This window comes from Emys orbicularis, chromosome 9, assembly GCF_028017835.1.
Source record: "Emys orbicularis isolate rEmyOrb1 chromosome 9, rEmyOrb1.hap1, whole genome shotgun sequence".
In the NCBI taxonomy this organism is placed as follows: domain Eukaryota; kingdom Metazoa; phylum Chordata; order Testudines; family Emydidae; genus Emys; species Emys orbicularis.
Genome location: NC_088691.1, coordinates 42,809,926 through 42,824,545, shown reverse-complemented (window position 1 = coordinate 42,824,545; position 14,620 = coordinate 42,809,926). Strand labels below are relative to the sequence as shown.

At 48.7% G+C, this 14,620-nt stretch overlaps 1 protein-coding gene across 1 annotated transcript; it reads right to left on the bottom strand.

Moving 5' to 3' along the window:
* Positions 1–9,086: 9,086 nt before the first annotated feature.
* Positions 9,087–13,531, bottom strand: GLOD5 (glyoxalase domain containing 5). Its single transcript, XM_065411319.1, has 3 exons — positions 13,388–13,531; positions 11,741–11,896; positions 9,087–9,236 (listed from the first exon to the last, which is right to left on the bottom strand). The coding sequence occupies exons 1-3, from the start codon at positions 13,529–13,531 to the stop codon at positions 9,087–9,089; spliced, it is 450 nt and encodes a 149-aa protein (XP_065267391.1).
* Between the last annotated feature and the right edge of the window lie 1,089 nt (positions 13,532–14,620).

The window sequence follows — 14,620 nt, the reverse complement described above, 5'->3', positions numbered from 1 at the left end:
ATAATACCAGCACTTTACTCCCTTTCTGCATCGGAGATCAGGGCTGCAATATGGTAGGGAACAACGGCAAATTGGGGCAAGAGTGTCATTTCATACAAATGCCTTTTGTGCTTTCTTCCATGCTGCCCTCACGTTTAGGAGGTGCTCCCTGGAAACAGCTGCAAAACCTCATCACTGTTCTCCTTAACGCTCTCCTTTGCTGTGATGCCTACAAAAAATGTGACAACTGTTAGACTATTGGTGTACAGAGGCCAGGGCCCATCATGCTGACCAATGTTGTCTTACACTTTCCTTGTACTCCCCTGCCAGTCTGTAGCCATCTGTTCTCTTGTCTTAGTCCCTACCCCAAAGAGTTTACAATCTGTCTTTCTTTTCCTGGGTCTCTACAACACCCAGCACAATGGGGTCCTAGTCCAGGACTGGTGCCCCTAGATGCTACTAATAATTATTATTATTCCAGAACCACATCAAAGGCGGCAGGAGTACTGTGGGACTGGCAATTAAGTACCAAACCCAAAAGAAAAGTATATGCTGTGTGTATTTGTCCCTGCCTGTTCTATGGTTTGGAAACAGTGCGTCTTGCGGAGATGGCAAAAAGAAGATACAAGTAGTAGAAAATATTATACTGAGGAGAATGGCAGGCAAGCGGAGGGTAGTCAAAGTGAATGGAAAGAATTAGGGGAAAGATGAAGTTTGGGGCGCTCAGTGCTAGATAGGCTGGAAAGCGCATGTTTGAGGTGTGCTGGACAAGTGAGAAGAATGGGAGATGAACAACCAGCCCAGAAAGCAGAGGAGGAAGAGGAACAGCAAGACAGGATGTGGAAGACTGAGGATATGCTGCAAAGACTCCAACAAGAGAAAGTTGGTGAGAAAAGGCCACTCCACGACCTATGAACATGTGCCATGGACCGGAAGGAGCAGTGAAGAATCCTGAGCCTCTCTGACCTCACAGAAATGGGAAAAGAAAGAGTGATTCCAGAACCACAACAAAATTGCCCCAGGGAGGAAATAGAGAAAGTGATAGCTGATCTGGTTGGTTTGGTTTTAGATAATTAAGTGCTGAATGCTCAGAAGGAGTTTGGGGTTGTGAAGCTCAGGATCACAATGCCTAACCTTTAGGCACCTGGAAAAAGGGCTGTGATTCTCAAGGCCTGAATTAGTCGCCTCAGCTCCTATCCAATGAATGGGGACAGACAGGCGCATCAGAGTGCAGTTCACAAAAGCAAGACCACTAGGCGTGGAGATAGCCAGTGGGAGATGCTAAATCTCACCCCTCTCTCAGAGCTTGGCACCTGAGGCCAGGCTACAGGGAGGAACCTAGCTGTGAAGTCAGGGACCCTCTTTAGAGTGAGGTGCCTAATGCCATTTTAGCAAGGAACTGGTGGTGAAGTTCCCATCTTTATAATTTTTAGCCCAGTGGTTAGAGCATGTATGTGGGAGGTGGGAGACTCCTGCTCTGGCAGTGAGAGGGGAATTTAACCCCACTCCCCAGTATCCCAGGTGAGGGCTCTAACCACTGAGCTCAAAATTATACAGTGGGAACTTCCGCCTCCTTCTGTTGTCATTTCGTGTGGAGTTAGGTAGCATCTGAGCTTGCCTATCAGCCTGAGCCCTGCATGTGACTTAGCTGGCCTATCACCTACCTTCACTCGTTTGAGAATCCCTCCTGGGGTTAGGCAGGAGATGGGTGTCCGGGCGCCTAAAGGGAGGCAGTCATGTGCCTGGCCAGAGATAGAAACATAGGCTCCCAGGGAATATTTCTGGCAAAAACCTAGGCACCAAGTAAGTTTAGGCCCCTGCAGGGTTGGCAGAGGGTTTGTGCATCGCAGTGGTGCTGAAACCAGGCCCTAGACACCTAACCCGTCTTGGCCATCTGAGCCTAAAGACATTTCTGCCCAGTTTCCAGGGAACATGAGTGCTCTAATCACAGTTTGCTAAGGGCTAGTAAACAAGATAGCCCCACCCCTGCAGCCAAACTACCGATTTGCTGGGAGCTCACCAGCAAACCAGGGTTGGTGCTGGTCAGTACTTGGCTAGGGGCCCTCAAAGAAAAAGCCAGGTGTGGCAGGAAGTAGGTGTGGTGTTGCTTATTTAAAATTGTGGCCGGGGGAGCAATAGTCCTTGTGAGTCAGCAATGAAGTGAGATGCAGGCTGGTGGCTGGTGGTGCTGCCACATGCAGGAAGTGGTATTGCCAATTCAGTAGGGGGGCATTATTCTTTCTAAGCAGTAAAGGAATGACACAGCATAGCAGGGCTCTGGGCTGCTGGAAAAGACACCCCTTGGAAATCTGGCTCACTTGTGACCGTTAAAAATCTCATGGTAGCCATAGGAGCGTTAGTCCCAATGGCTTGCAGCCAGGTGGGTAATTATGCTGTGCCCAGTAAACATTCCCTCTGGCGATTTTGATTGGATGTGAACCACTTTCCCTCTCACTCCCTGGTCTGTATTGATGCTGCTCGCTGTTAAATATGGTTGTGTCCCATGCCAGAGGTGGGTGCATTTCAGGGGTAGCCAAAGTGATTGCTATAGAGTATGTCATTGGTAAAAGCTTGCGGTAAAAACTTGCAGTGCATGCTGGGATCCTTCTGGGAGAAAAGCTGCGTAGAAACAGAAGCTTCCCAAAGAGTACACTGTGAGTTAGCAACCCTCCTGGGCGCTGAGCGACAAAATGGCAGGCCTCACTAATTACAGGGAGGAGACACAAAGGGTGAAATCCGGCTCCACTCAAGTCCTCCAGAAGCTTGGGCATGGGGAGTTTGTTTTAACTTTTAAGTCAGGATGCCTGAGGTGAGACTGCAAGTGCAGGCATCTTTGGTGAGGATGAATGACCTGAGGCCATGAGGACACTGTTACCTTGTGCCTGGAGCAGATTAGGTGTATGAATACACTGCACCTAGCTCCTTGGAAAAGTGCCACCCCATGTTTCCTGATGTCAGGTACCAGCTAGACTAACAGCACGCCTGGAATCAGGGCTCTGGGGCTGCCCATTTTTCTGGCTGCGCAAACCCCCAGGGCCACTCCAGGAAAATATGAATCTCTTAGAACAAAGATGGGGAAAAATCTCTTAGGTTGCTCTGTGTCCATCTGCTGGGGAGCAGAGCGGGATTGCTCTCTGTGAGGATACACCCAGTCCAGCTTTAAGTGAGCCCAGGGGTGGGGCACTCGCCACTTCCACACTGCTAGATCTCAATCAGACTGGGAGCCTAGAGCACGTGACTGGGGTAGGGCAAATAATGGACATTTCAGCTTGCTGGCAGGTGTGAAAACCATGACAAAAAGGGAACCCTTCATTTTGGGTCAACCTGAAACTAAAATTTTTAGTGAACTGAAAATAGTTTCCATTTGGGTTGAGTGAAAGATTCACGCGACCCACAATGAAATGTGGGGTTTAGATTCTGAGCATTTTTAAAGGGGGGCGGGGGGTTTAATCAAAAAAATAAAATTAAAGAAAATTTTGAAACAAAGTCATGGCTAATCAAGACTTGATTAAAATATGTCAATTTGAAACATTTTGATTTTTATCTGATTTTTTTAAGCTGGTTTTTTTTACCAAAACAATTTGGCGAAATCGACATACATTTGCAAACTGTTTTGGTGTCTTCACATCTGCACTTTTTGCCCAAAAAACCCTAGTTTTCAGGCAACAAATTTCACACAGATCTCTTGGTGCCCACCCTGCCCTTCCCACATTGCTAAGTGGGAGCAAGGATTCCAGCTAGATGGGAGCAGTGTTTCCGGCTAAGGTTGAGAACCACAGCTCTAAACAATTCCATTTCCTTCTTGGAGTCTCCACCCTTGGGCTCCCCCATGTGGTCACTGTATGACAGTTAGGGGTTTACCTGCCTCTTTAACTTGCCTAACTGAGTTGGGCAAGGATCATACACCTAAGATTCCCAACATGCCATAAACAAGGAGTTGTGGGTTTTGTGCTGCTGCTTTAGGAGACTCATTTTAAAGAATATCAGTGAAACTATGTAATAAATGAGGCAATTTCCTAACACCCTGAAGTCATAACAAATTGCCACTCATGTGAGTCACTCCCAGCCAGAGCAGAATACACAGAAAGGTTAAGCTGCCCTGTGTAGTTTTACAGGTGAGCAACATTTATTGACCATCTGATGGCAGTGACAAGCTCTGTAATGAAGCAAGATGTCAGAACACCAGCCCCATTGCCCTTGTAAATAAAGAGCAAATTGCAAAGATATTCAGAGCTGATCTCCTGCTAGGTCTAAGAATGAGCAACAAGAACATAGATTGGGGGATCCACGTGTCTAGCTACAAGGTAGAGATGCCTTTACCAGGCATTTCCTCATTCTATCACCCAATGTCAGTAGCTTTGCACCACGTTTTCAAAATGTGGGGTCAGATTTTCAGCTTGGCTCCCACTTAGGCACCTGATTAAGGATCAGATTTTCAGACATGTTCAGATCCCATTGTGACACTTAGACCCAGATGCTCCAAAGTGTCCAGGGGTGCAAGTTGGATACTCAGGTCTTATGAAAATATGGCCCCAATTATAAGGGCTGAGCCCTTCTGAAAATTCCAGTCTAAGTGCCTACCCTTCACCGCCAAAGCACACACTAGACATGTGCAAAATGAGAACGTCACGCACCAGGGCTATGTTTGTGCACAAGCCCCAATTTTGCATGGAGCCTATCCCTGTGTGAGCACAACCTAGGTGCGTTAGGATAAATTGTGCTCTTAGTTACACTGGTGCAAATCAAGAGGAAATCAATGGTGCGAATTCCAGATATAAACAAGTATGATTGAAAATAAAACCCAGTTCCTTGTCTTGCAATGTAGCTCTTGAATTGGTTTTCATGAATGTTTGCAGTCCTTAGACTGTGTTTCAGTCTGCCAGTGAGATGCTTGAACAAAAGTTGATAAACGCCAGCAAATCTGCACTGTGGAATAATAATAACCAGCTCTTATAGAGTGCTTTTATCAGTCGATCTCAAAGTGTTTTACAATGGGAGTCTTTGCAAGGTTCATTGGACACATCAGAAGGAGCTTTGCTTGTAAGGACAGTTTGCAATCAGTTTAGTTTGTTTTTTTAAAATGTTCTTTTTCATATAAAACTTCATCTTGATGTTTATCCTACGCACATGGCTGGCACCTGCCCTCCCGGACTGTAACCGCAAAGGAATCTCACATCTAATGATGGGAGCTGGGTTAGATAGAGAAGTGCATGTAGAATAAAATGATACCTACACAGGGAAGAGATTTGTTGGATGGCTCTTTAAGTTAGCAGACAAAGGCATAGCAATATCCAATGGCTGGAAGCTGAAGCTAGACAAATTCAGACTAGAAAAAGGTGCAAATTTCAACAGTGAGGGTGATTTATTGGACCAGCTGACCTAGAGATATGGTGAGTTTTCCATCACTTCAGTCTTTAAATCAAGATTGGACGTCTTCTCTAACTCACATAGGAGTTATGGGCTGGATGCAGAAATTACTGGGTGAGGTTCTATGGCATGTGCTATTCAGGAGGTTGGAGCAGATTATCATAATGGTTCCTTCTGAACTTAAAATCTATGACTCTGTATCAATAGCAGACATTGGTTTAGCTGAAACTCCAATTTCACTAAAACTTTGTCTCTCCACAACCTTCGCACATTATAAATAGCAGCAGGAAAGAAAAACCAATCAATCTGAGCATTTTATTTTTTTTGTTTGGGTTTTAGAGATGATTTTTAACTGCATCTATCTCCTAAGTCTTTCCAACCTCCAAGTACTTTTTACTTGCGCCCTTGTTGGTGACAAAGTTGCCCTCTTCTGGTGAACTCAAGAACTGCTCCCATATGCAAAACTCCAGAAAATAAGAAGCTACATCATCAACGCCTGTTGTCACCAGCTTGTGTAAAAAGCTAGAATTACACATCCATGTGCATTCGCTTAGCAACCCAGATGAAAGATGAGTGGTGGCTTACAGTGTGACACTAGCACATGTATGATGTTAGATCAATTTCTTGAATATGTGTGACGTTAATGTTTGCAGTGTGGAATAATAACCATCAAATTCTTAACTCCGCTAGACACCAAGCAGGGACTCAATAGAGACACATATCTCGCATTACAACAATTGGTGACCCACTAACTCTCCTTGTCCTATGACTGCAGAGGTGCTAACTGCTCGCTTCATTTTGAATGGTCTCTTGCAACATGTGGTAACTCCTTATGCTTAACGTTGTACTTAGCTGTGACACATTTGTGTATTTGGCAGCCGGGCTCCCGCTGGGAGCTCTGTGGGGAGCCCACAGCCTGGGTTATCAGTGCTAGGCAGTGAGATTCCAGCTGTCTGCACTGCTGGGGCTCACAGCTGGAACGCCCTCCCTCCCACTCAATTTCAAAACAGGGACCCTACCAGAGGTGAAATTGACATTCTTGTCAATTTCACAGCTCCCGCTGTCAGCCACCCTGACAGCCAACATGTGATTCAAGGAACGCAGTGTCTTTACAGACACTGCATCACCTGAGCTACGTCCACCTAAGCCTGATGCCTCTTGCTGAGGTGGCTTTACTAGGTCGGCGTACTGGGCAAGTTACAGTGGCAGGAGGAAAACTATAATGTGTATGCACTGCTTACGTAGTTAGGTCAAGGTAAGCTCCCTTACATCGACTTAACTTTGTAATGTAGACATGCCCTCTGATTACCTTTCCCAGGCAGGCAGAAGAGCGCTGTGGAGCTCGAAAGCTTATGTCTTTCACCAACAGAAGCAGTGTCCAATAAAAGGTATTTCTTCGCTCACTTTATCTCTGAAGTTAATGCTCATACAAAAGGTCCATTAGTGCTGGCTAGTGTCAGGCAGAGGTTGGCGAGGGGACATGCAAGCTTCCCACACAGCTGTAATCTGCAGCGCCCTCTGCTCTGCCAGCCCTGGGCTCCACCCACACAGCTCTGCCATTGCACCTCCATCCTGACCATTGAAGTGCTGCCCCCCCAAAGCTGCCATGCACCTCGGTCCTGGCCTAGGGCACTTGCTGCTATCCCAGCACTAAGCCTGTCTCAAGCAGAGACTAATGAACAGGCCAAGTTGGGCATAATTGTTTTTGGTGGGCTAAAATGAGAATTTTAGCAGTTTCTGTTCAGCCAGACAAGGCTGATGATTCCCTCTGAACCTGAAATCTCGCCTTGGGGGCTCAGATTTTGCATGTGGCAGTGGCTGTCACTAAGCACACACTTGTTCGAGGCCCCTGCTCTTATCCTACCAGGGAGATCTGAGCACTTTCTACCAGTGTCTCACTCCCAGGCAGCAAGAGAGTCCAGGCACGGCCAGTCCTTGGAGGCCTTGTTTATATCCTCCTCCCTCAAAACCCGATTTCATTCTCTGTGCTCTTCCCAATCCTCAGGTCTTCCTTTCGCTGCTACCAATGCCACGCCTTTTTATTTTAAATAGAGCCTGCTCTGCTTGGAGCAAACACCCTCCTTTCCATGCTTCACCTACCCTTCCCCTCCCCCTTCTCCTTCATGCCTCTACATATCAACCAACTCAGCCACTTACTTAGCCCTTGAAACCTGGTCTCCCCACCAGGGATGTCTGGCATGCAATCTCTGTACTGCCATGTGCCACTGCAATCTCCTCCAGGCAGGGATTCTCTTGCCTTGCGGGGATTTGAGCAGCAGGAAGCAAGCGTTTGCGGTCTCAGGAACACTTTCTGTGCAGTCTCTCCCATCCGCAGGGAACAGATGGGAGATCCACCAAAGCATTTGACATACATGACCAAGCAGCATTCAATAACGGGATGAAGTGAACAAGTGACCACGCTGAAAAGCTCCATATCCCAGGTCCATCCAGCCCATCTCCTGAGCCATACAGACCAGTTAATGGGCCAGATCTTGCTTTGGAGCTACACCAAATTATACCAGTAGAGGATCTGGCCCTATATAATTTCCTTTGATGGGCTGATTCTGGTCTCCAGCTAGCTCAGCAGCTACTGTCACTTTCAGAGACCACATTAAGCAATGCTGCCATCTAGTGGTTGATTCATACTTGATTTTCCTACACACTTGCCCTTATTATTAGGGCCCTACTAAATTCATGGCCATGAAAAGTGTATCAAAGACCATGAAATCCAATCTCCTCCGTGAAATCTGGTCTTTTATGCGCTTTTACCCTACACTATACAGATTTCACAGGGGAGACCAGCATTTCTCAAATTGGGGTCCTGAGCCAAAAGGGAATTGCAGGGGAGTCACAAAGTTATTTGGGGGCAGGGGAGGGGGAGTCATGGAATTGCCACCCTTACTTCTGCACTGCCTTCAGAGCTGGGTGGCTGGAGAGTGGCGCCTGTTGGCCGGGAGCCCAGCTCTGAAGGTAGCAATACCATACCATGTCATCCTTCTGCGCTGCTGCCTTCAGAGCTGGGCAGCTGGAGAGTGGCGGCTGCTGACTGAGGGCCCTGCTCTTCAGGCAGCAGTGCAGAAGTAGGGGTGGCAATATCATACCATGCCATCCTTACTTCTGTGTTGCTGCTGGTGGCAGCTCTGCTTTCTGTGTTGCTGCTGGTGGCCAGCAGCCACCACTCTCCAGCTGCCCAGCTAGGAAAACTTCTGTTGGTGGGAGAGAGGCTGCCGAGCCACCAAGAGCTCTTCTTCAGGGCTGGGAAAGGTACTCCCAGCGTCACAGCAAAATGAACAGTGGAACAGATTGTTTAGCATAAGTAGTTAGCACATATTGCACGGGACCTTTCAAGGTAGAGTTAACACCTCTGCAGTCATAGGACAAAAAGCAGGGTGGGGGAGGGGGGAGTTAGTGGGTAGCAGATTGTTGTAATAAGCCATAAATCCAGTGTCTCTGTTCAGTCCCTGATTTTTAGTGTCTAGCAGACTTATGAATTTAAGCTCCCAGCCCTGGCTCGTCTTTTGAATGTGTTGTGCAGGTTTCCTTTGAGGATGAGGCCTGATATGTCCCGCTATATCAGGAGCCTGGCAGAATGGACATGGACACAAACTGATGTGTTCTCAGTTTGCAACACCCAAACCCCATCCTACAATGCATTGCAAATGAACAAAGCAAAATCACAGCCTCCCTTGGTTTGCCTCTGGTGTTGAGGAGGTTGGGGGGTGGTGGAAAGAGGATTGTGGCTAATGCTTCACTCTGTCGACAGCCAAATCAGTGCTGTAGTTGGAAACCTCAATCAGGTTTTCATCGGGGTCTCGGAAGTAGATGGATGTGATTGGACCAATGGCACCGGTTCTGGGCACTGGGCCTTCTTCAATAGTCACACCACAGGCCTGGAAGGAGAGGGAAGGTATGTTTGGTTTTCAGCATTAACAATGGTTTTCTAAGGGGCTTGCCCCCAGTCCCCCGCCAGGCAGATGGTGGAACCATTGTCCAAGCACCTCTCTGGCTATGGCTGTTCTGATTTAACAGTGTTGCCATGCCTTTTCCCAGGAGAGGGGCAGATGGTGAAGAGGACCTAGAAGAGCACTAGGTGTTGCCAAGCAGGGCCCTAGCCGCTCTTGAACCCTGTGATCCCAGCCTGTGGCACTCAATGGCTGCACCTCCTGGCTGAAAAGCAGTTCAGCATTCAGCACTAGAAAGGGGAATAGGACACAACCAATAGATTCAGGTTCACTGGTGAGCTAAGCCAGGCTTTGAATACAGGTCTCCAGAGCTAAGGCTATTATTGCATTAACCCCTTAATCTGCCAAGTCCCTGAGTTTATCTGTCCATGGGCAAGGGGTGTGGGTGTAGGAAGCAGAGTCTCACATAGGTAATGAAATAGACCTTCAAGAAGGCACAGGTATAACTGCTCCTCCCCATGTGCCCCATACTGCTTAAAATTGGGATGGGAGGTCTTGGATTTCCCAGGCGGATGGCTGGGTGACAGATCTCACGTTGGATAGTAAGAAAATCTGAAATCTCCCAATCTCCAGTTCCATATGGTGTCTTCCTTGGAAACATCTAAATCGGGGTAGGCAACCTATGGCACGCGTGCCAAAGGCAGCACGCGAGCTGATTTTCAGTGGCACTCACACTGCCCGGGTCCTGGCCTCCAGTCTGGGGGGCTCTGCATTTTAATTTAATTTTAAATGAAACTTCTTAAACATTTTAAAAACCTTATTTTCTTTACATACAACAATAATTTAGTTATATATTATAGATTTATAGAAAGAGACCTTCTAAAAACGTTAAAATGTATTACTGGCACACGAAACCTTAAATCAGAGTGAGTGAATAAATGAAGACTGGGCACACCACTTCTGAAAGGTTGCCAACCCCTGATCTAAATTCATCTCATTGAACACTCATGTGCTTGCTGCTCTGAGTGACTTCCATGGACTTTGAACTCAAGAGATTCTCTTCATTAAGGGTCCAGTGGCAAACAGGGCCAGCTCCAGGGTTTTTGACGCCCCAAGCGGCAAAAAAAAAAAATAATAAAAAAAAGCCGCGATTGCGATTGGCGGCATTTCCACGGCGCCGCTTTCTTCTTCGGCGGCAGGTCCTTCCCTCCGAGAGGGACCGATGGACCCGCCGCGGAATTGCCGCCGAAGAGCCCGACATGCCGCTCCTGCCCCTTGGCTGCCCCAAGCCCCTGCTTGCTGAACTGGTGCCGGCCCTGGTGGCAAATGCTCTGCAGACCTGCACAACCAGCTAGGCCGTCAATTGCCCCTGACAGTGATCCATACAGCATAGCACTGCTGATGTGGATCCTTGTTCCTTATGACTTCCTTGTGCTGTCTAGCAGAGAAGATAAAGAGACACAACTGAGCTAGGTTGGACTGTAAAGCATTGTGGGTGGATGGGGCTGGACATATGGTGTATGGACAGAAGGAAGGGGCCAATTACATAGACTAGTAGGTGATGGGTTTTGTGTTCTGAAGGCAAGAGAAACATTGGCGAGTAATATTTTGGCAGGTACTGGGCCCTGCTGTCCCAGGACTGGGGGTTCTGTATGCCTCTGCCACCTTACCTCAGCCCTGATCTGAAACATGCACTACTATTCCAGTCCTGCCCTTAGTCTCCCTTTACCACAGCTCTGCAGATGCCCTTCAATCCTGTCTCACACCCAGGGCCGACTCTGGCTTTTTTGCCGCCCCAGGCAAAAAAGCCTCCAGCCACACCCCGCACCCCGCTCCGGCCGGGGCCCCGCTCTCCCCGACTGGCCGGAGCGCTGGGGGGAGGGCGGGGAGCCCGGCCGCGGGCCCCGCTCTCCCCAGGTGAGTGCCGCCCCCCTCCAGGTGCCGCCCCAAGCACATGCTTGGAGGGCTGGTGCCTGGAGCCGGCCCTGCTCACACCTCCCCCAGCTATTCCAGTCCGGGGTTCCCCAGGCACGTCTCTGCTGCTGACCTGCAGCCCCATCTGCTATTCCAGTCCTGGGGTTCCCACGCACAGTTATGATGATGCCCCTCAATCCTGCCCCATAGACCCTGCCCTGCCCCCAGGCCCCCTGCTACCCCAGTGCTGAACCTGTTATACAGAGATTTTCAAATGTATCTCAAAGGGGGAGGTTTTGTGATATAGAGCAGTACAAAGCCAGGAGATTCATGTTCACCCACTGAACTCCAGGCGTCTGGTTCTCCTCTTCCTTACAACCCCCTTGACCTGAGTGGAATTACTCCTGATTTACACTGCTGTAAGCACAAGCTGAATTGGGCATCAGGTCTCCAAGATGACAGGGAAGTTTGCTAGCCCTGTTACTCTATCACACCCCTGGGTTTATTCATTCACATCGGGCCTACAGTAGCATCCCATGAGACATGTGGCTACTTGGGTGAAATACAGTTTTCCCAACCTTCAGGTGTCCCACTAGCTGGTCTAGCGAGGTGTCTGTGATCAGGCAGACGTCTATGGAACCAGGAACTGGTCTGCGAGCCTTGGGTTCAAGCTCTTTCCCAGCCTCGTGGAGGTTAAACTTTTGGTTCCCGAAACGTAGCGCTTTCCGGTTGCCCTGTCACCAAGGGAAGGAAAGGATCAATGTACTGTCAAACAGAGACCTGCTGTGCTGAACGCCAGGACTGCAAGGAAAAGCCTGGGCTGGGGAGTGAGCCACCTGTTCATAGCACCCCAGGGATACTGCTCTGAGAGAACAGGAGAAATCTCCTTTGACGGGTAGGAGGTGTGGTCCATTTCTGTACTCAATGTCACCCCCTTGTGGAAAGCAAGTGGAACTTCTGTTCCATAGCACAACAAGGGACACAGGAGTGAGGTCTTAGCACTGCTATAGCTTTACAGACATGGGAGGAGAGGGAGAATTTCAAAGACCCAAATGACAGTTTGATGCCTAGCTGCTGCTACACGTGTCTTTGGAAATGTCACCCAGGAACTAACCAGCCCTCCCAGTGGCTCTGTGAGGTCAAGCTGGTTTTTAAAAAAAGTGAATTTAAACACAAAAAAAAATGGATTTCATTTTTTTGGTCCAAATTTGAAACTTTGCTGAAATGTCTAACTTCAAAGCACTGCAAGCTGCTCTAGAACTGGGAAATGGGCAGGGGGAATTGTGAAAATGTCAGGTTTTTTGTTCCGTGTATCTGTCAAAATTCCAAAAATGTCAAGCAACTCAAGAAGTAAAGGGCTCAGGGGCCTCTGGGGTATAAGCTATCCTGCTTCAAGGCATAGGTCCTGAACTCTGGGTATTGGGGGTCAGGAGGAAGCTTCCTTTAAAACAGGGCTTCCCAAACTGTGGTATGCATCCCCCTGGGGGCATGCGAGACATCTCGGGGGTGGGGGGGATACGCGGGAGAAATTGTGTAATGATGGATTTTATTTATTCATTATTTTATTTATTGCATTCTCATAATAGGCTATTCAGACAAAGCTTTAAAACTCTGTGGGAATTTGTTATGTAAAAAACAGTAGTTAATTTACTTCAAGATGTACCAATGAGAACACAGATACACAGAGACGCTGATGTACAGAGCCCTCACCTCCAATCACTGTACAGCATGGGTTCAGTTGCCCAGCAACTGTCTGGTCTAACTGAGCTCAGAACTTAGTCAGGGTTTATTTTTCCAGTTGTGTACATCGCACTATAACTATATCTGTATGTAACAGTCCAATATAGAGAGATGGCTAAAGACAGGTTGTGTTAAAGAAGAACACTCAAAGCATCAGTGAGGAGAAGGATAGGGGTATGTGGGCACCTGGTAGAGGTGGAAGGGGATACGCAATATGAAAAGTTTGAGAACCTCTGCTCTAGAGGCAGGTTCTTCCATTATTTCCTGCTGTAGGGTCTTCTGTGCCTGCCTCTGACTCAGCTGCTGCTGACTTATGTCAGAGACAGGACACTCAGTCAGATGGGCCATGGGCTGACAGTTCCTACAGTCCTCACTCTACAGATAGGGAAAATAGAGATGCCTTGCTCACGGTGACACAATAAGTCAATGGCAGAAGCAGGACTAGAACTCAGAATATCCCAACTCTATCTTGCCCCTCAGATTACCTTGAAAGTGACCACTTCCATACCCAGGACTTTGGAATAAAAGCCTACGGTGTCCTCAATGCTCTTCACAGTCAGCACCAGGTGATCCAGTCGATGGATAAGACATGGTTGGGGGCCCTCACGCTTCTCCTGCCAGGACATCATCTGAAAGCCAGGAACCAGAGACTAAAACCAAGTAGAAATAAGGTTAGTGAGATGCAAGGACAAGCTACCAGGTCATTTCCTAGTTGGGCTGGCTAGGGACATGGGGCTAATTAAATGGAAGCAGAAGCCAAAGTTTGGTTTTCTTTCGGCCTGCGGTTGTGTAGCAGCATGGACTCACCCCTGTGGCGCCTTCTGCTGGTCGTCTCAGGGAATTAGCTCTCCAGCCATTGGAGCGCCCTCTGCAGGCCGGTGTCCCGCTACCGCTGGGCCCCCGTGTCCCTCCCAGGACCCCGGTGCCCTTTTCTCTGGGGTGCTGCCCCTCTGGCAGTACCCTTCAGTTTCAGGGTCTCCCCACCCAGGGGAACCCCCACCCCCTATCTCTACCTTGCCTCAGCATATGGCTACTGCCAGTCATTATCTAGCCCCCATGCCCTGGGGCAGACTGCAGTATCAGCCTACTCATCACCGGCAAGGTTGGGTTTGGACCTGCTGCCTTTGCCTACCCCTGGGCTGCCCCCTGCAACCTCCAGTACCTATTTGCCTTATGCTAGGCCACAGCCTGGGGCTTTCCAGGCTGGAGCTCCCCAGCGCCTCTGCCTTTCCCCAGCCCTGCTCCACTCAGGTACCCTGTCTCTAGCTCCCTGCAGCCAAGCCCATCTCCCTCTACAGCTAGAGAGAGACTGTTTGCTTAAGTGCCTGGCTCAAGCCTTTATAGGGCCAGATGGGCCCTGATTGGGGCGTGGACCCAGCTGAACCTGCTTCCCACTCAGCCTGGGCTGTTCTCCCAGCCCTCTCCCAGGGCTGGTTTTAACCCTGTCAGGGCTGGAGCGGGTAACCACCCCGCTACAGGTTGGCACATGAAAAATATGTTCTCCTCCTGAAAATGCTTCCTCAAGACCCACCTGTCTTGTGATGCCCGATTCAAAGCCCACCCGAAAGTAATGAGAGACTTTCAATTGACGTCAATGGACTTTGAGTCAGGCCCTAGAAGAATCAGCCAATGAGTGATGGCTAGGAGCAGGGGCAGATGGGATGGCTGACAGTTACCCTATCAACGTATGATACAGTCATAAGGCAATCCTGCCTGGA